At 40.5% G+C, this 20,112-nt stretch overlaps 2 protein-coding genes across 3 annotated transcripts; both read left to right on the top strand.

The window, feature by feature from the left end:
• Nucleotides 1-84: 84 nt before the first annotated feature.
• On the top strand, nt 85-811 carry LOC146690449 (gamma-crystallin S-1-like). The gene is made up of 3 exons (XM_085435035.1): nt 85-93; nt 222-464; nt 539-811. Exons 1-3 carry the CDS (start codon nt 85-87, stop codon nt 809-811), a joined length of 525 nt encoding a protein of 174 aa, XP_085291161.1.
• Nucleotides 812-1,257: 446 nt separating this feature from the next.
• On the top strand, nt 1,258-2,420 carry LOC146690448 (gamma-crystallin M2-like). Of its 2 annotated transcripts, none has more exons than XM_085435017.1 (3): nt 1,258-1,286; nt 1,539-1,806; nt 2,148-2,420. In XM_085435017.1, exons 2-3 carry the CDS (start codon nt 1,546-1,548, stop codon nt 2,418-2,420), a joined length of 534 nt encoding a protein of 177 aa, XP_085291143.1. In that variant the 5' UTR covers nt 1,258-1,286; nt 1,539-1,545. The 2 variants fall into 2 exon arrangements, with proteins under 2 accessions (XP_085291143.1, XP_085291142.1); XM_085435016.1 differs by lacking the exon at nt 1,258-1,286 and adding an exon at nt 1,457-1,474 and having other exon boundaries at nt 1,564-1,806.
• Nucleotides 2,421-20,112: the final 17,692 nt, after the last annotated feature.

Raw genomic sequence — 20,112 nt, 5'->3', positions numbered from 1 at the left:
TAACCATGCATTTGGTAGCATTGTCTCTGCCATGTATAAAGAGTACTACGTTGGTAACTTAGTGTAGTATTTTAGGCTCGGCAGATGGAGAAGGTGAGAATTTACAGCATTCATAGACGATCTAATTGGGCTCTAAATTTAGTGCTGTAGATATTTCAGTTAACACAGATTCAGATTGAATTCGATGCGAGTAAAATTCTGTATAATTCTGCTCTTTCTAGATTGTGTTTTTTGAAGATCGGGACTTCAAAGGAAAGTCCTATGACTGCAAAGGGGACTCAGCAAACCTGCATGGTTACATCCGCCGATGCAATTCAGTGAAAGTAGAAGGTGGCTGGTGGGTTCTGTACGAACGCAACAACTTTACCGGCTACCAATATGTCATTGGTCCAGGAGAGTACAATAATTACAGCTCCTGGATGGGATTCAATGACTGTGTAAGATCCTGCAGGATCATCAGAAATGTAAGTCTCCGCCTAGAAGTGATCAGTAGAAAAACACGTCACACGTCAAACTGACTACATTTCTTTACTTTCAGCCCAAAGGGCCCTACAAGCTGATGCTGTATGAACGACTTAACTTTATTGGCCAATCTCTGGAGCTGACAGAAAGCATAAAGTCAGTCCAGGATAAATGGCTCCGGCAAGAAGTCCAGTCCTGCAAGGTTCTAGAGGGGACCTGGGTGTTCTTTGAACACCCCAACTTCAGCGGCCGTCAGTACCTGCTGGAGAAAGGGGAGTACCACCACTGCTCAGAGTGGGGAGCTCTGAAAGCAGTTGTAGGCTCCATCAGAAGAATCATAAAGGCTTAAAATGTGACCTGTTAATCAAATATATTGTTTTAATTTGAATGTGTCATTGCACTTGTCTCTTCTTGTGAATACATTAAGGGGAGATCGCATGATCTCAATCTTTTCACCACAAGTTAGAGGAAATGAAAATATATATTCTCTCAAACGTTGTATTGCTCCTAATTCTACATGTAGCTGTACACCACGTCTGGCAGAGCTCATGTGATAGCTGTCAGCTGACTTTGTACCAAGGTGGGGTTGCTGATGGAGGGTGGAGCATCACCTGTCCCCTCCACTCAAGCCTAGTTAAAGCCAGTATCATGTTGCTATGTGGCCACAAGCCAACTTTACAGCATCAGGTGCAGCTGCAGCAGCTTTGCAGCAGACACTTTAATTGGATCAATAAATCGTTTCTGGAATCAGGCTTTGACAGATCAAAAGGTCAGCCACTGTAAACACTGTATAAAGCTAAAACAAATGCAGCATCAGCCATTGTGCTGATATAAATGCTGAGGCTATTAAAATAACAATGATGCCCCTGGCAGTGCATTTCAGTGTGCCCACATACACTGCATATATAAATCTGGACCAAGGCTGTAGGCAATAATGTCTATGTAAAAGGTGGGATAAAGAAACGGTGCTCAAAAATTGGTGTGAGGGCCAAACATGGACCGTGTGGGAAAGGTAGGAGGACGAACATTATCTGATTTAAAGATTCAACTGCAGCAGCAGCACCTCGAGCATGAAGTGTGAATATGCATATCCATTCACAGATCGTATTTTATGAAGACAGAAACTTCCAAGGTCGCTATTATGAGTGCAGCAGTGACTGTCCAGAGCTGAACGCCCATTTCAGTCACTGCAACTCTATCCGCGTAGAGAGTGGGTCCTGGGTACTCTACGAGAGGCCTAACTACATGGGCTACCAGTACATACTGACCAGGGGGGAGTATCCACATTATCAGAGCTGGATGGGCTACAATGACAGCATCAGGTCATGTCGGATCATACGGAACGTGAGTGGAATTAATCAGTCTTTAGTAACTTTTCACCTCATGTCATTAGTGTGATAGTTTAACTGTCTATTCCAGATGTTACATTTATTGACAATGAAAACCCCAGTTAGTCTTCACTTAGGTTCAGGTTTTAATCAGTTTTATGACAAATTAGACTGAAGAGCTTAGAAATGATAAATGATTTATATTCCAAGATCAATGTCGGATATTTGCTAGTGTCTTTTTCAAATAGATTTTTTTTAAAATGCATACTGCATTCACATGGCTGTAGATGCCAGTTAGCACTGTTGTAAAACACAAATGGTATTACCACTCAGACTGAACTGATGTTTGCATTACAGACCTCTGGTGCATTCAGGGTCCGTGTTTATGAGCGTCCTGACTTCAGCGGTCAGATGTTGGACTGCACTGAAGATGAGAACAACCTGCCCGACCGCTGGCACCACCGGGAGGTTCACTCTGCCCAAGTGCAGGATGGCGCCTGGGTCTTCTACGAGCTTCCCAACTATCGTGGACGCCAGTATCTCCTGGAAAGAGGAGAGTACCGCCGCTTCAATGAGTGGGCTGCAATGAGTCCCAATGTGGGGTCTTTCCGCCGTGTCCATGACATTTAGACAGTCTATCGCATGTTTTCAGTCTATCTCATGTTCTTTGCACATTTAATAAAAAAGAATTGTGCTCAGTATGTGTATCCCTTCATGCTCATGAGTGCTGGAAAGTGTAAAATGATTTTCAAACCCTCCTCTGTCCTGATGAAAAAGAGCATGATTTATTAAACTTTAAAATTCCTCTAATTCTTCTTTTACTCGTAACGCCCTCTTTACTGCATCCACGACCTGATCTAAGCTTTTCCTCAAGCAATACAGATTAATGACATCATTACCAAATGAATTTGAACAATTTTATGAATATTGTTTACATTAAATTCACTGAGAATAGGTATAAGCAGGATGGAGTGGGTGGGGATGGGTGTCGGGGTGACTTGTGAAAGAAGGACAGCAACAAGATGAAAATGAGACTTAGTGTAATGTATAGTTTGGAGATGGTGGCACTGGAGGCGTTAGGCTGTCAGAGTTGAATATGCTGAGGTTTTCTCTGGGAGTGACCAGCTCAGGCTGAACAGATGGTTGGGAACATGTACAGAAGGATAGTGGGCATATTGGACAAAAGATATAAAATATTGAGTTGCCAGGCAGGAGGAAAAGAGGAAGATGTCAGAGAGGATTCATGAATGTCATGAAGGAAGACGTGGAGAGGGTTGGTGTGACAGAAAAGGATGTTAAGCACTGGGCGAGATGGAGGCAGATCTGGCGACCGCTGAACAGAGCAGCTAAAAGAAGAGGAAATGCTTATAGTAACCAATACGGCTGCTCTAATATTCTCATAAACATAACAGAACAGCTATTGAAGAGATGCAGAGAAGTATTAACAAAGATTCAATAACATCAGTGTCGTGACTCAGTGTTAGAAAGTGTTTATTTACATTTTTCCCCCACATTTTTTAACGTGTTGATTGGAACAGAGACTTATTTTATTTCTCAATCAGTCATCATTAAGGAGTCCGTGGATTTATGGAGATGCTGTTGACTGAATGTGGGGATATTTCCTGCAGCTGGGAATTTTAAAAAGTAACCTAGGAGTTGAGATATATTACATAGTGATGTGCGATGCCACTGATTTCCTTTCCGATCTGAAACCAAGTAAAATTCAGGGTGGTATCAGCGATACTGATCCGATACCAATACTTTGTACAAAAACCTTTTTTTGTATCTCCCCGTGAGAGACGTCTGTCTCGCCCTAGCAGCACCTGTCCCTCTCCTCTTCAGTTCGCCTCAACATACGCTCGTCATATTCTGTGATATGATTTGCTCTGAGGTGTTTGACAAGGTTAGAGGTGTTGCCACAACACCTCACTTTCTTGCCACATGTATCGGTAAAATACGTCCACACATGACTCCGTTTACGCTCAGCCACTGTTGTGAGTGTGCACGCCAGGGGCTGCGACACATTTATACAGCTGTATTTCACACATGACTATTAAAGGCGGAAGAGGAAGTAGTTCCTTCCAATGTAGACAATCCGAATGATATAGTTTCTTTCCACTCTATAAACTACAAATTTACCCTAAATTACTAAAATATCGATATTTTAATATGAGAATCAATTTTAGAGCATAAATGACTGGTATGGGAGGAATCAATATTTCAGTATCGATCCGCACATCACTAATATTATAAATGGCTAAATGACCTCCTCAACATGTCTTGAAATTCTCCAGAGGCCTGGGAATGAGCTAATCATTTTATTCAGGTGTGTTGACCCAGAGTGAGATCTAAAACCTGCAGGACACTGGCCCTCGAGGCCTGGAGTCCGACACTCCTGGTGTAAACTATTCGAAGAGTTCAACTTGACAGGAACAATAGTCCTTTATTACCTCTTTAATGTCTCGGTGCAAATATGTGTTCAGTCATTATTTCATGCTTCCTATTTTCATCGCATCAAATGAAATAAATGTTGCCATGTATGTAGTTTGTTTAAATGTTAAAGGGTTAACTTGGCTAAGTTTGGCTAAATGTTAGCAAAAGAGCAGCTTACAGGCATCACAGCATGGACAGAAGAAAACAGTACATAAGGAAGGTAATAATGTTAAGGATGGCAAAGTAAGCACACGGTCACATCTTGCTCGAGTTAGAACAACAGGTGTTTTAAAGGGTGCCTGTATCCCACCCTGCTGTGTCCTAATGTCAGTGCAGGTGGTGCTGCAGTGTGACACCCAGCAGACAGGACTCCAACAAGGAGGTCACAGGGCTCACCTAAACCTGTGGACAAAGAGGAACAGCCTGCTGATGACTCAGTGGGATTTGCCAGTAAGAGCTTGAAGCACACCAGCTGCTGTTAGTGCTGACGCTCGCTGGAACAACACTATGACCGCAGCAACACAAAGGGAGCCCAGCCAGCATGTTCTCCTAGCTGGGGTTATTCACCTCTAAAGCCTCTTTGTTTGTGGTGACCCTTCATGTCCTGACTGGATAGGACAACGAGAGAGAGATAGAGAGATAGAGGGACAGAGAGAGAGCATGAGAAGAGAGAAAGTGCACCCTCTTATGGATCGTGTGGGGAGCAGCAGTCTGGGTCTGTCTGTTTCTCCATTTGCATCATTACAACAAACTTTCAGAAAGCGTTTATGTTTAATTATTAGTGAAGGCTCCGTTTCTATTTCAGTTCCAGTAGTGTCCTCTACACAGCTCTATAAAGAGAGAATAGCTTTAGTGTGTCAGAGAAGTGATTTGCACAGAAATCATTCTCTGTAATGGAGCAGGGAATGATTTCAGTGCAGATTTTTATGATTCAGAAAGCTTTTGTTATTATGTATAACTATAAATTATATGGGTGGATAAGACAGACCTGCTATTTACATCCAAAACAATGTGTACGAATAACCACCCAGTAAACTTTTATCGGTCATACAATTGCATTAAATTCTTGAAAATGCAGCAATAGCACAAGAATAAAACAAAAAATAATAAATAAATACATAAGAACAGTGAATAAATTAATACATTAAAATAAAAAACTGCGAAGAAATAAATAAATTAATGCTTTTAGAAATAAGACATCTAGATCTAGACAGACCCAGAAAACTGCAGAATGCATTTATAATAACTGTGTGCATTTATTTACAAAATGCAGAGAAAAAAGGATATGCAGATAACAACGTCATCAAGAACTGAATATATGTTCCCTTCTTGACGCATGTAATTGGCTGTAAAATATGAAAGTGGCGATTTCATAAACACAAAACATCAACGACACAATCAACAACACAGAAGGCAAGTATAACTGTATTGGAAAATTGATGCATTTAAAATGTTCACAATTGTAATAAAAACAGAGATCTCAGTGGTATCAATCCATCCCAGTCCTTCACAGTCCAGCTGAGGGTAAGATCATGAAGACTCAGGTGGAGATTTTCTGTAGATTTTGCAGGAATTAGCTGTTGTAGCTAACGGGGTACACTCATCTGGATCATGTGCATACTCCTGTTTTATTGTAGTTTCTGTAGAGTACAGCACTTACAACAGCTTTAGTCCTAAAAGATTTTGGCTGAAGAACCAGCTCTGGTGTTTACAAGTCGACGGCTGTGATTTGTCTCAGGAGCTGAGAGGAATCATGCTAATCTTGGGAAAAGAATGCAGTTTCTGGCTGCAAGAGTTACCTTGTATGGCAACAATGAAAAAAGTCAAGGAGGGAGAGAAAACACAGGGTAGATGGAGAGAAATCCAGCTGTCTTAAACAGGGATAAGAATAGCAATGAAAAAGTTCATTTTAAAAATGAGCACAGCTACTCTGGCGGTATCACTGATTACTATGTTTTTTCCCAGCAGTACTCCTAATGGGCTGTTTAAAAGGTTGGCAAGCTGCTGTTAGAAGCCTGTGATACAGTGGTAACAAGAACCATCACTGTTTCATGCAAAATGTCTGGGCACAAAAATGACATGCAATTAATAATGCAGTACTAATGTTTGTGGTCAGAGAAATTTGTCAAATTACACTGGAGTTGAGACTTAACATTCACAAATGACTATAAGGCAATCAGTTCACAGTTTAGCACCAGTTTAGACAAAACAGTGCTCACTGGGTGGGGAATGTGAGGTGGATAACTTGTGAGATAACAGTCCTCCGTCCCCATACACCTCATTCAGGACTTATTTTGTGCAGACACCACTGTTATAAATGAGACATAATATCCAGGTGACAGGGCTTTCTCCACTGCCGCTCCGAGACTCTGGAACAATCTTCCCTCTTTTATAAAATTCTCTTCCTCTTTGGAAATCTTCAAATCAAATTTGAAGACCAACCTATTTTCAAAGGCTTTCAGATTTCTTTGACACTTTTATTCAGTTTTAGCTAGTCTGGTCTTTTATGTCACTGGATGATGTTTGCATGTGTATACTTATACACGTATGTTATGTTCACGTATTTGTGCTTGTGTGTGAATGTGTACACTTTTGTATATGTATGTGCATATGTGCATGTACATATGTATTTCTACAAACAAGTGTATATAAGAGTCTGCCTCTGTGTGTCTATATATATGTGGATGTCTTACAATGTTTTTTATCTTACCTATTTTAATTCTTTTTTATTTGATTATATTATCCCTCTGTTCAGCACTTTGGCCGACACTTGATGTCTTTTAAATGTGCTATATACATAAAGTTGACTTGACTTTCAACTCTTTGCTAATTTGGTTCCTGATGCGTCCCATGAAACTCTATGAAAACTGGGTAAAAAGAGCTAAATTATTATACAATGGTTGGGACAGGTGGTTCTCTATTACTCAATGTATGATTCCTCGTGTCGCTTGAAGTTGTGCAGTTGTCATTTCCAATGAAGCTTCATATTTACCGGTATGTGTCAATTAAGTGTGTTTCTGCAGTGGAACCATAGCTTTGGAAGTTTATGTCGTATGAAATACTGAGTAACATACCAACAACACAAGAAAGAGCCTGAAAATGCAATAGCTATGTTTAATATTGCAAATAACTTATTTGATATGCACACTCTGAAAACCCAGTATAAGAAATGAAAATATAATAAGCCAACTTGCTGTAAAAAGTGGCATGTACTGTATAGGGGAGGGTAATTTATTAAAGGCGATGCTAAAATCGCTTCTGGCTTGTGCTATAGACAGACGAGATATATTTGCTTTCGGTCTCCTGTCACCCTCATGTCCTCTGAGATGCCCACTACTGAGAGGTCATGTCTCTGCGATGTGGCTGAGAGCCCACGACACCCTCGGCCAGCCAATAACTTCACAGTTTCCATCCCACAGCAGCCACTGAAGCAAACACATGGACTTTTGTTAACACCTTGTCAGCATGCACCTGGCACTCATGCAGACCTGCTGGGACCTTAATATGGATTTAGGCTCTATGCAGGCTCAGGCAAAATGATCCTAATTTGAGCTCCTTCCTAAAATGTTATTCTCCATAATTTCTTATTCTACCTTATCTTGATCAGTAGTAGATGAATGGTGCTTTGCAGGCGATGCAGTTTTTATGTATTTCGCATGTTGTTTTATTACATTAGTGCTTGACCTTTTAGCCACTTACTGTTGCTGGAATATTTGAAAGTTGTCTTTAAATACAGTGGGGCAAAAAAGTATTTAGTCAGCCACCGATTGTGCAAGTTCCCCCACTTAAAATGATGACAGAGGTCAGTAATTTGCACCAGAGGTACACTTCAACTGTGAGAGACAGAATGTGAAAAAAAAATCCATGAATTCACATGGTAGGATTTGTAAAGAATTTATTCGTAAATCAGGGTGGAAAATAAGTATTTGGTCACCTCAAACAAGGAAAATCTCTGGCTCTCACAGACCTGTAATGTCTTCTGTAAGAAGCTTTTCTGTCCCCCACTCGTTACCTGTATGAATGGCACCTGTTTGAACTCATCATCTGTATAAAAGACACCTGTCCACAGCCTCAAACAGTCAGACTCCAAACTCCGCCATGGCCAAGACCAAAGAGCTTTCGAAGGACACCAGGAAAAGTATTGTAGACCTGCACCAGACTGGGAAGAGTGAATCTACAATAGGCAAGCAGCTTGGTGTGAAAAAATCAACTGTGGGAGCAATCATCAGAAAATGGAAGACATACAAGACCACTGATAATCTCCCTCGATCTGGGGCTCCACGCAAGATCTCATCCCGTGGGGTCAAAATGATCATGAGAACGGTGAGCAAAGATCCCAGAACCACACGGGGGGACCTGGTGAATGACCTGCAGAGAGCTGGGACCAAAGTAACAAAGGTCACCATCAGTAACACACTACAACGGCAGGGAATCAAATCCCGCAGTGCCAGACGTGTTCCGCTGCTGAAGCCAGTGCATGTCCAGGCCCGTCTGAAGTTTGCCAGAGAGCACATGGATGATACAGCAGAGGATTGGGAGAATGTCATGTGGTCAGATGAAACCAAAGTAGAACTTTTTGGTATAAACTCAACTCGTCGTGTTTGGAGGAAGAAGAATACTGAGTTGCATCCCAAGAACACCATACCTACTGTGAAGCATGGGGGTGGAAACATCATGCTATGGGGCTGTTTTTCTGCCAAGGGGACAGGACGACTGATCCGTGTTAAGGACAGAATGAATGGGGCCATGTATCGTGAGATTTTGAGCCAAAACCTCCTTCCATCAGTGAGAACTTTGAAGATGAAACGAGGCTGGGTCTTCCAACATGACAATGATCCAAAACACACCGCCCGGGCAACAAAGGAGTGGCTCCGTAAGAAGCATTTGAAAGTCCTGGAGTGGCCTAGCCAGTCTCCAGACCTCAACCCCATAGAAAATCTGTGGCGGGAGTTGAAAGTCCGTGTTGCTCGGCGACAGCCCCAAAACATCACTGCTCTCGAGAAGATCTGCATGGAGGAATGGGCCAAAATACCAGCTACTGTGTGTGCAAACCTGGTAAAGACCTATAGTAAACGTTTGACCTCTGTTATTGCCAACAAAGGTTATGTTACAAAGTATTGAGTTGTATTTTTGTTATTGACCAAATACTTATTTTCCACCCTGATTTACGAATAAATTCTTTACAAATCCTACCATGTGGATTCATGGATTTTTTTTCACATTCTGTCTCTCACAGTTGAAGTGTACCTCTGGTGCAAATTACTGACCTCTGTCATCATTTTAGGTGGGGGAACTTGCACAATCGGTGGCTGACTAAATACTTTTTTGCCCCACTGTAAGTCACTTATCTGCTCAGGCTGATGATAGACAGTGACAGCACATTTATACACTAGAATAGAACCTGGTGTAAAACAATTGAAAGAATTTACACTATGTAGATTAGACAATACAAGAAAAAAAATGAAAAAAGCATAAACACCATAATCTAATGAATATATGAAAAATTAACACATTTAATGCAAAAATATTTTTAAATATGTTAAACGATTACTTGTGTTTATTTACTTCCTTATTATATAAGTACTTATATAACTTTACCACCATAGTGGATTATGAATTAAAAAATCATCATGTAGCTGAAGTGCAAACTGAGCTTTAATTTAAAGTTGTTTGAAAAAATGAACTGCATTAACTCTTTAAGAATTACAGGAAGTTTTATTGGTTGTATCTCATGTTCAGAGGCTGTTTTTTGCTGCTTGATCAAGCCACAAGAGTCACGAGTTACCACAAGATGGCGGAATTGCACACAGAGTGTTGGACCGGGACCAGTGTTGGACCAGGGTAAGGCTGAGTTTAAAAAACCAAAAAGCCTTCACGAGGTGATTGATGTGTAGCATTAAAGCTGCAGCAACAGCAGTTTAAAAAAGCAGACACCCCCCAAGCCGATCTTCTCGTACAAACTGAGAATGAATAAAAAGGGACTTGAGGGTGTTAGAAAATAAGAACGAGAATTATTTTGTTGTGCTAGCTACATTTAAAACGTGAGAGAGATCGTGTATCTAAGACGTGCAGTGCTATTAAGCAGGTCAGACACTCATGCTTCTACTACATTCACAGAGTATGAATATGAATCTTTGCAGCCTTGTGTAACCTACTTTTCTATTAGTACCTCTTCTGCTCTCATCTGTGCACACACACCCTTGTGTTAAAGGTTTACCAGGGAGCCTGATGTGACGTCAAACAGCGGACAAGGAAAAAAGAAACGGTATTGCCATGGAAACCTATCTCCCTCAGTTTCTCTATGATCTCTGATCTATCCTGAATCTGAGAACATGAAGGCTGTATTATTGCACAGACACGCACAAAATAATGCATCTTTGTGCATGACGTGGCAATCCTTTCAGGAAACCACATGGATGCAGAGCAGATGACTGCACAGGAGAGATTTGAATATATCTTTGGACTCTGTTTCAGATTTCATATTTATCTTCAATGACAGGCTGCTGCTAATGTAGTGTAACCACACATTTAGTCCCATATACAGATTCTGACCTTATGAACTTCAAGCCATCATCAAAGCTTTTAAGGGTGGTTTGGGAGCCACAATGATTCTTGTGTGTTTCCGCACACCAGCAAATACTTTTTGCTTTAAAACGGCCAAAACGAGGATTTGGACTTACAGATGTTAAAGAGACAGCATAATGGGCTCTGTCATGGCTGTCCAATGTTGATACTTGTGTCGGTGATTTGCTGTAATCAATAAATTAAACTGGCTACTTAGGTGGTGCATGTCTAATGTGTTATTAAAGAGTTATTAGTCTCTCATTAGCTAGTTAGATTTGGGGAAATTGATGATGTGAGCCCTCTTCATTGTGTAGAAGAATGCAATAACTTCTGTTGTTTGACTAGCAAACACCAAGTGAGGAGGCAGCATAATTCTTGTCCAGCATAAGTTTCAGCCTGAATTGGACATAAGATAAACTGAGCTGGAGACCAGTGTGTTATGTTCCCTGTAAGGCCTGTCAAACTTTGCCCATGGTGGATTGTCTATGACAGGAGCTGCAGTAAGAGATAATCTTTCTCTTCAAGGACTGGGTTAAACAGATGACTACATTTGTTTGTGGAATTTCAAACGATGTTTCAAACGTGTGTAATATGTGATATACCTTGTGTTAAACTTTCCTCAAATACACACACACACATACATATATATAGCATGGCTCTATAGACCGACCACTTGAGTTGGGCTCTAAGGCTGTTCATAGCGCTGAAACAGCTGTCACTCGCAGCTTTGCTTTGACAAAGAAAGAAATGGCTAGAACCACTGACAAATTCTTCTTTGCATGATATGAAAAAGACGTCCGTGACTTTTTTTAGAAACTTTTTATTTATTTATTTATTTTTTAACATTTTACATGTTTGTAACTCAAAATTACTGACTGCCACTAAAAAATATGAGATCACTCATCCTCATCCTGGTATTACTACATTAATTTTAGAATTCAGTTGAATATTTTCCTGATTGTTTTTCAGGCCCCATCTTATATTACCAGTCTAATTTGTTTACAGTGAGCTCACAGGTGTCACAGATACACAGGCAAAGGTTTATTACATATCCCAAGGTCATACGTCAAACACAGTGACAGAGCCTTTCCAGTCAGTGCTCCAAGTTTGGTTAATCAGTTACTACTTGACATAAAGAGTGCGGCCCTCCACCTCTGCTGTGAAGTGTAGGCCTTAAAGAAATTTTCATTCTACGGCCTTTCCAGCCCACTCTTTTCTCATTTGTTGCTGTGTGTCCACTGTGAGTACAGCATTTTGGTCAGTGATAATCATGTTTAAATTTACTTTTTAAATAAATTGTACTTAGTTTTACTAAATATCTGATATTTGTTATCATATGGTATCTACATATGAGTTACAGCACAAAGTCAGGTTTTGATTCAGGGCTTCTAAATTGTGGAACAGAAAACAACCGAGTTCAGTTTTTTGATGGGCTATCTGAACACTTCTTTTCTTTCATTGCACAGATGCATTAGGACTCTAAGTCAGCACTCAACACTTGCATTTATTTGGTTCTTGGGTCGAATGTGGTGAAGCTGCACTCTTTATTTTTGCATCAGGTTGTCACAGCCTCATCTGGCTCAGACCTACTGTTTAAATCTCCAGGGGTGTTCCTGTGTTGTTTCCAGCCTGTGGTGCACATGTTGTCCTCTTTAGCCATGCGGATTTGCTGTTGAATGAGCCTGTGAGATTGGCTGAACTGTTCATGTAATCTACTCAATTCAATCTGTGGGAAACAGAAGTATATAGAGATGTATTTACTGCGTCACACCAATTGTTTTACAGAGTAAAGCATATTCATTTGTAAATTTGCGAAACGTGTGAAGTTTTTATTTATTTATTTATTTATTTTTATGATGGTGCCTAATTGACTTGGAGATCAGCAGGAAGCTAACCTTACTGTGGCATGTGTGCAGAATCTGACACTGTTTGCATATAGTGTGTAAAAAGTGGACAACCTGTTCCTCTGATAAGGCTGACTGCCTCTTTAAACAAAGACTAAATGCTGTCTGTTGCCATGAACAGATGCAGTGTGTGACTGTCCTGGAGAGAAACCAATGCTTTCATTTCTAGAAACCATAGTTAAAGTCAGTTAACTACTCATACTCAGATCGCTTCAAAGATCAATCATAAGATGTTCCCTGAATCTTCAGAGTCTTGAGATTTAAGAAAAGTGACCCAGATTCCATTTAATGCAGTGGTCCTCATTATTTTTTACATGTCAATTTTTAGTTTCAAAGCAGGTTCATGCAATTTGATTTTTCAACTGTTTTCACTTATTCCTGGGATGAGGAATAAGATTTCTAGCAAGGTTCCAAAGCTGTGACTTGGTTTCTTATCCACATAGGTGGTGTGCTTTTGACTTCTTGTTTTGACTAATTTAGGGAACGATTAAACAATGTTACTGGTCAAAAAAACAGTGAATTAAATGGTTTTTAATCCTTAATTTCATTCCATAATAACAATAAGCATTTTTATAATAACCTGGGTTGTTCATTCACTGCTATAATAGTTCAGAGAAACCAGCAGTTGACATGTGGACTACAAACTAAGGCCACAACTTTGCTTGGATAATGTCAGGTTTTGCCCAATTGGAATTTGCCCTTTCTTAATGGGAACGTGTCTCTAAGCTTTATCAAGGTGACTGTTTCTTCTGTAGAGCTGTAAGGCACTAACGCTCCCTCGGCTTGTTCAAGTAAAAATCCCACAGATGGTTCTAATTGTACAGCGGCTCAATGATGAATGCTTGCCAATCTAAACACCAGTTTATGAAGGGGGAGGGGAGGGCGAGGACTGCAGTATGTCCAACACACACAGGATCCTTATCCATGTATACATGTACACACACATGCACGCACACACACATGCTGCCAGCCACTGCCTGTCGCTGGCTCTCTGAGTGTTTACAGTGCCATAAGAGGGGGATCCTGGGAGGCAGCTATTTTTAGCTCTGGTTTCATCATTCTTCTCTCTCTGCTGTGTGCAGCTGCAGACTGGTGCTGCATTCTAATGAAGAGATGAGCGGATGGCAGTATAACACAGTGTTTTTGCTTCACACACGCAGAGAAAGGGCTACGACAAACTAGCATCGATTTCGAATCCCCAATAAATCACGATAATCACTAATAAATTTACTGTGATAGCATTTATTCATCACTCCTTTTACATTTATCCAGTATTATTTTGCTTGCATTATTTATTAGCAAAGCAGCCATGCTAAATGTGCCAAGCTGTAGCACACATTTGGAGCCTCAATCTGCAGTGTAGTAACGCTAGTTGGGAATGTTAACCAGCTGTACTCTGAACTCATGAAGCCGGCCATTGTTTCCTCCCTGGGCTGCCACAACAGACTCACCCCTTCAATTTCTATATTGTACAAGCCTGACACCCCTCACATACTCCTGCTCTCACCATTTACAATGTGATATGAATGAAACAAACACATGAAATAACTGAAAATGCCACTGTAACAATGAGGTACCTCAGTGGGAACATTGTGTAACATAGAGCAGTAGTTCTGCAACTCTAAGATTCTAGTTACTGTTAAGGACATCAACATTATGCATTTGTTTTTGGTTATTTATGTATTTTAAACCACCAGTCCCCAACCTTTTTTGCGCCACGGACCGGTTTATGTCCGACAATATTTTCACGGACTGGCCTTTAAGGTGTCGCGGATAAATACAACAAAATAAAAACAGTACCGGTACCAAAAAAAAAGAAAGAAAATTTATTCATAACACACGGGAAAATACTCAGGGAAACCAAGTTAATGATAAAAATGATTTTAAAAAAATAACGATAAAATCCTATAAAAACCCTGAAAACCATAAATTTCACACCCAGGCCTCAACTCTGGCCCGGCGGTTGGGGACCGCTGTACTTGATCATTAGATGTTGAATATAGTACATCTGGAAAGTATTCACAGGACTTCACATGTTACAGTCATATGCCAAAATAGATTAAATTAACACATAATTAACAAATAATGACAAAGTTAAAAAAAAAAAACCCATTGAAGTTCCTAATGAACAGTGTCCTCTATCATCATAAATGGAAGAAGTTTGGAACCACCAGGACTCTTCCCAGAGTAGTAGAAGGGCCTTAGTCAGGGAAATGACCAAGAATCCGATGGTCACTCCGACATGGCACTGTCCTTTCAGGAGCACAACTATTTCTTCAGAACTCAACCAATGAGGCCTGTATGGTAGAGTGGCCAGTTTGAGGTCTCTGGCCTGAATACCAAACGTCAAGTCTGGAGGAAACTCAGGCACTGCTCATCACCTGTCCAATACCATCCCTACAGTGAAGCACGGTGGTGGCAGCATCATGCTGTAGGGACTTTTCAGCAATAGAAACTTGGAGACTACTCAGCATCAAGAAAAATATGAATGCCAAAATGTACAGAGACATCCTTCATGATAACCTGCTCCAGAGTGCTCTGGACCTCTGACTGGGGTGAAGGTTTATCTTCCAACAGGACAATGAACCCAAGCCAGGCAGCCTTCACTATCAAAAGAACAATTTTAGCTCCTCCTACCAAACCAAAAAGAGCAGCAGGGGGTAATGGGGGACAGATGGGCAGATGATAGATGTAACTAGGGGAGCATAAATTAATACATATAGTATATGTATGCGGCTATTGAGCTGCAGGTTTTCAACCTCTGCCCTAAACACACAGGCAAGAGAACACAGGAGTGGCTTTGGGACCACTCTGTGAATGTTCCTGAATGGCCCAGCCAGAACCCATACATGAACCTGACTGAACATCTCTGGAGATTTCAAGCCAAAATAAAAAAAATGACATTTAAAAAAACATTATAAACAAATTTTAATGTATTTAAATATTAGCCGCCTAGTTTTATCTTTTCCACCAATTACAGGCCCTGAAATGTGCTTCATACGTTTTTTGCTCACTACTGACTTTGTGGCTTTAAATATATTAAATATATATCTCCACCTGCTGATAATACAAGTTGGTGATTTAGGTGTGATTACACCTAACTCACTTTTACAGTCCAAAGGGCAACTTTGGAAGTCATTCCATTTTGTACTACCACATAGGCTTCATGTTACCTGGCTCAGTTCTAAAACCAAAGTCTTCTAGTAGTTAAAGTAATTCAGAAATACAAATACAAATACTAGTTGCAATGCTGTGTTAAAAGCAGCCACAATAGACAGGAAAACTTGGTAAAAGTTGAATGAAGATGGAAAACCACCAACTTTGATGTAATGCCTTTGCACTGCACCACATTCACAATAATATGGAGACATAAAAAACATGTTTGATTTCACAGTAAAATGAATCAGTTATCAAAGTGAGTCTTGGGTCACTATTGAGCCACAGCTTCATTGTTCTGGTTTAAGGTTATAGCTTTATTTTAAGACACAGGTGGCAGCTGATTAATTTAGACAATAAATAACAGAACAATTGGTGGTAAACTTCATTTAATAAGTAAAAATATATTCTTACTTTAGTATATGAAATCTAATTAGAGTAAAAATGCTTGGTGGTTGATATCAGTGGGGAGGTTCAGTGTTTCTGAAATCTTGGTGATGGTTCTTTACAAAAGGAAGATCCTGAGACTGAGATGAGGGACAGTCTTCAGGAAATGAGGCTTGCTGTGTATATTTTTGGAAATTAGTGTTCTTCAGCTTTCTCTTTGAAGGCCAATTGTCATGGAGACAAAACAGAAAAACAAGCTTATAATGGAATCAGAGTTTCCCAAAGCGAGGTCTATTGATAGCTCACTCCGAGTGGAAAACTGACATATCTGGGATGAACACTAGTTCATCCCAAATCTAGCGCTATGTTTTCCTTTCCTCAACCTTTCATCTCAGACCCCTGCTTGCCTCATGTTTTTACATAACTGCAGAGCTCTGCGCTTCTCTTAAACATCATCAGATTCAGATTGCACGGTAGTTACTGAATCTATTTGTGGCAATATAAACTGTATTTTGCTCCTAAGCAGCACACAATGGTTTGTTTATAGAGCACAGTTGCGTCACAGTAATTGAGATCCTAGTGAGAGCATTTTGAGCTGATGAAGCACTACAAGAGGCTGATAAATGACAGACCCTGGGTGTGCAGTCAAAAGTGAAAACTAGCACTGTGTCTTTGATAGAAACGTAAGATTTTCCAGAGAAATTCAAGGTTCCTTTTTCATGCTCCGGTCTCTCTTGATGACTGTGGGCTCAGCAAATATGTCTTTTACTAATAGAACATTATAGCGCTTTTTTATAGTTTCCTATTTGCCATTAAGGTGTCTCTGCTTTTAGATTTGTAGCTACACAGTCAGCCTATTTAAATGAAATATAACTGACCTTGCTTCCTCTGGAAATCAGACTTAAAAACATGTCGCGTTAATGATCAATGATTTCTTTTACTGGTGTAATGTAGCTGAGGAAATTTACTCAAGCATTCCACATTTGTCAGTTTTATTTATATAGCCCAATATAGCAACTTACACATTTGGTTCACAAGGTTTACAGCACATGACATCCTGTGTCCTTAAACTCATGGGGACAGATTTATGACTGCACTTACAAAAAGTTGGAACCCTGTTGGGCTATGTCAAATCCGTCCATCCATCCATCCATCTTCTTCCGCTTATCCAGGGCCGGGTCACAGGGGGAGCAGCCTATGCAGAGAAGCCCAGACCTCCCTCTCCCAGCCACCTCCTCCAGCTTGTCCTGGGGAACACCAAGGCATTCCCAGGCCAGCCGAGAGATATAATCTCTTCAGTGTGTCCTGGGTCTGCCGGTGGGACATACCCAGAACACCTCACCCAGGAGGCACCCAGGAAGCATCATCTGAACAATAGACTGGACTGGACTCATAACTCAGACGCCCTCTACAGGAAAGGGCAGAGCAGGCTGTACCTGCTGCGGAGACTCAGGTCGTTTGGAGTGGAGGGCCCACTCCTGAAGAAATTCTATGACTCTGTGGTGGCTTCTGCTATCTTTTATGGCGTGGTCTGCTGGGGCGGCAGCATCTCTGCTGGGGACAGGAAGAGACTGAACAGGGTGATCCGAAGGGCCAGCTCTGTTCTAGGATGCCCTCTGGACCCAGTGGAGGTGGTGAGTGACAGGAGAATGGCGGCTAAGCTGTCATCCCTGATGGACAACATCTCCCACCCCATGCAGCAGACTGTGACAGCACTGAGCAGCTCCTTCAGTGGGAGACTGCGGCACCCACGGTGTGGGACGGAGAGATTTCGCAGGTCTTTCCTCCCCACTGCTGTCAGACTCCATAATAAAGACTTTAACTGATCAAGCACACACATCCATACATATGCAATAATACCAAGTGCAATAATCCTTTCTGTCATCGTTGTATTTTTACTCAGTTGTATATAGTATTTGTATTTGTATTCTATTTTTATCTTATTGTATATTTATTTTATTTTATTCTACTGTATATAGTATTTTATTTTATTCTATTCTGTACAGTTGTGTACTGTATTTATTCTTATTGTATTCTAATTTTTGCCTCATAACTTTTGCACTGTCCACTTCCTGCTGTGACAAAACAAATTTCCCACGTGTGGGACTAATAAAGGTTATCTTATCTTATCTTATCTTATCTTATCTTATCTTATCTTATCTTATCTTATCTTATCCTTGTCAGATGCCCGAACCACCTCAGCTGGCTCCTTTTAATGTGGAGGAGCAGTGGCTCTACTCTGAGCCCCTCCTGGATGGCTGAACTTCTCACCCTATTTCTAAGGGAGCGGCCAGGAAGTCTATTTATGTCAAATGTACTGTACATTAAAAAGAAAAAAAAAGAATGTAATGATTTCCAAAACGTAACCTCCTAAGACATGAACTCTTTCATGGCGTGCATTTATATTTCTCTTTGCTATTTGGGCTGATTGGGACCTGATGAATGTAACAACAAAGAATTGCCTGATTTTTATTTTTTACCTGATTTTTGTTTCTGAGAAAAATGAGATCCACATATGAGCACATTCGGTTTAAATTTCGATAGAGCAGTGGCAGTATACTGTCCTCGTAAGTGGATATCAGGCCCTTGTAGAGCAAAATTTAGTATTTTGGTCTAGACAACCCAAAAAGTGATGTCCACATATGTGGACGCCAGGTCCTAGGAGATTAATAGAACACTGAAAACACACCAAATATTTGAAGTGAACGCCCCCCAAAAATACAATTTTAAGAGAAATATTAGCTTATTCTGAATGTAATGGCAGAAACATGTCTTAAAAAAAAAATTGGGAAAGGGCCACTTTACCGCTGTATATAAGACTAAAAATCGGCCCTGGCATTTTTGGTTTAATTTCTAATTATTTCAAATTATTTTCCTCCATCTATCTTCTTACCATATAAATTACAATTTCCTCCATTTCTGCCTAGCCACTCTGTTTTGGGGGCTGTTGTCCCTCCTCCTGCAGTTTTTCAAAGCTAATGCTACTAACAGGAGCCTTCTGTAACTGCCCGAACTTACAAGTTGCTGCTGGTACTACTGTTGACTGTGAAGCAGCCAAGGCAGCTAGCATGTCAATTAATTTGACACATTTTGCTGCATCATTTCTAGATTCTTTCTTTCCTTTTAGCTTTTTGCTGCACCTTTGTGCTTTTATTTGTCCATATTGCCAACCACTTGAGTCCAGAGGGAAGGTAGGGGAGGGCCCGGTTGCGTTAGGAGATTTGATTGGACAATCCAGTGTTGATAATGAAAACGAACAAATGGGCTTCTGTTGGTGTTTGTATGGTCAGTGTGCAGTGGCCCTTCAACCTGTATAATAATAGAAGGAATGCTATCCCAATCTTGTCTGATACAAGTGTCTATCTACTCAACAGTTGGGGGTCTTGACTGTGTCTTATTAAGCCGGACTGTAGTTATCGTTCTAAAACTAACCCGCGATAAGTGAAATCCGCGAAGTAGCCAACTTTATTTTTTACAATTATTATAGATGCTTTAAGGCTGTAAAACCCCTCACTACACACTTTATAGACTTTTCTCAGACAGGCACGAACATTTTCACACTTTTCTCTCTTGTTAAACACTCTCAAAATTCAAACCTTCGTAGAAAAATAAGTCCAGTATTATGGAATGAAACCAAAGATGAAACCCTGTTTTCAGGTCCACAACATGGGAATAGAGCAGCTGCCAGAGAATTCAACATTAATGAATCAATGGTACAGAAGTGGAGGAAGCAAGAAGAATGAGTTGAGTAAAGTCTGACTTATCTGACTGTTTTGTTTTGCTTAATGTACCTTATAATCTGAAAAATACAGTAACTTCTACCTTCCATTAGCATGTCCAGAAGTCCAACTTTGTGGGCTATGGTTAGCATCTTCCTC

The sequence above is a fragment of the Copadichromis virginalis genome, linkage group LG16, assembly GCF_057382275.1.
Source record: "Copadichromis virginalis isolate Kocher_CV1m ecotype Utaka linkage group LG16, C_Virginalis_male_GT1.1, whole genome shotgun sequence".
NCBI classification, from domain to species: Eukaryota; Metazoa; Chordata; class Actinopteri; order Cichliformes; family Cichlidae; genus Copadichromis; species Copadichromis virginalis.
The sequence above is the reverse complement of the archived record's forward strand: the minus strand, read 5'-3'. Positions and strand labels throughout refer to the sequence as shown.

Bases quoted from the DNA above. Each gene is read 5' to 3' on its own strand.
- LOC146690448 (XM_085435017.1), top strand. From the start codon at position 1,546: ATGCATATCCATTCACAGATCGTATTTTATGAAGACAGAAACTTCCAA. The intron at 1,807-2,147 runs GTGAGTGGAATT...TTTGCATTACAG, and splicing joins CATGTCGGATCATACGGAAC to ACCTCTGGTGCATTCAGGGT.
- LOC146690449 (XM_085435035.1), top strand. The intron at 465-538 runs GTAAGTCTCCGC...CTTTACTTTCAG, and splicing joins CCTGCAGGATCATCAGAAAT to CCCAAAGGGCCCTACAAGCT.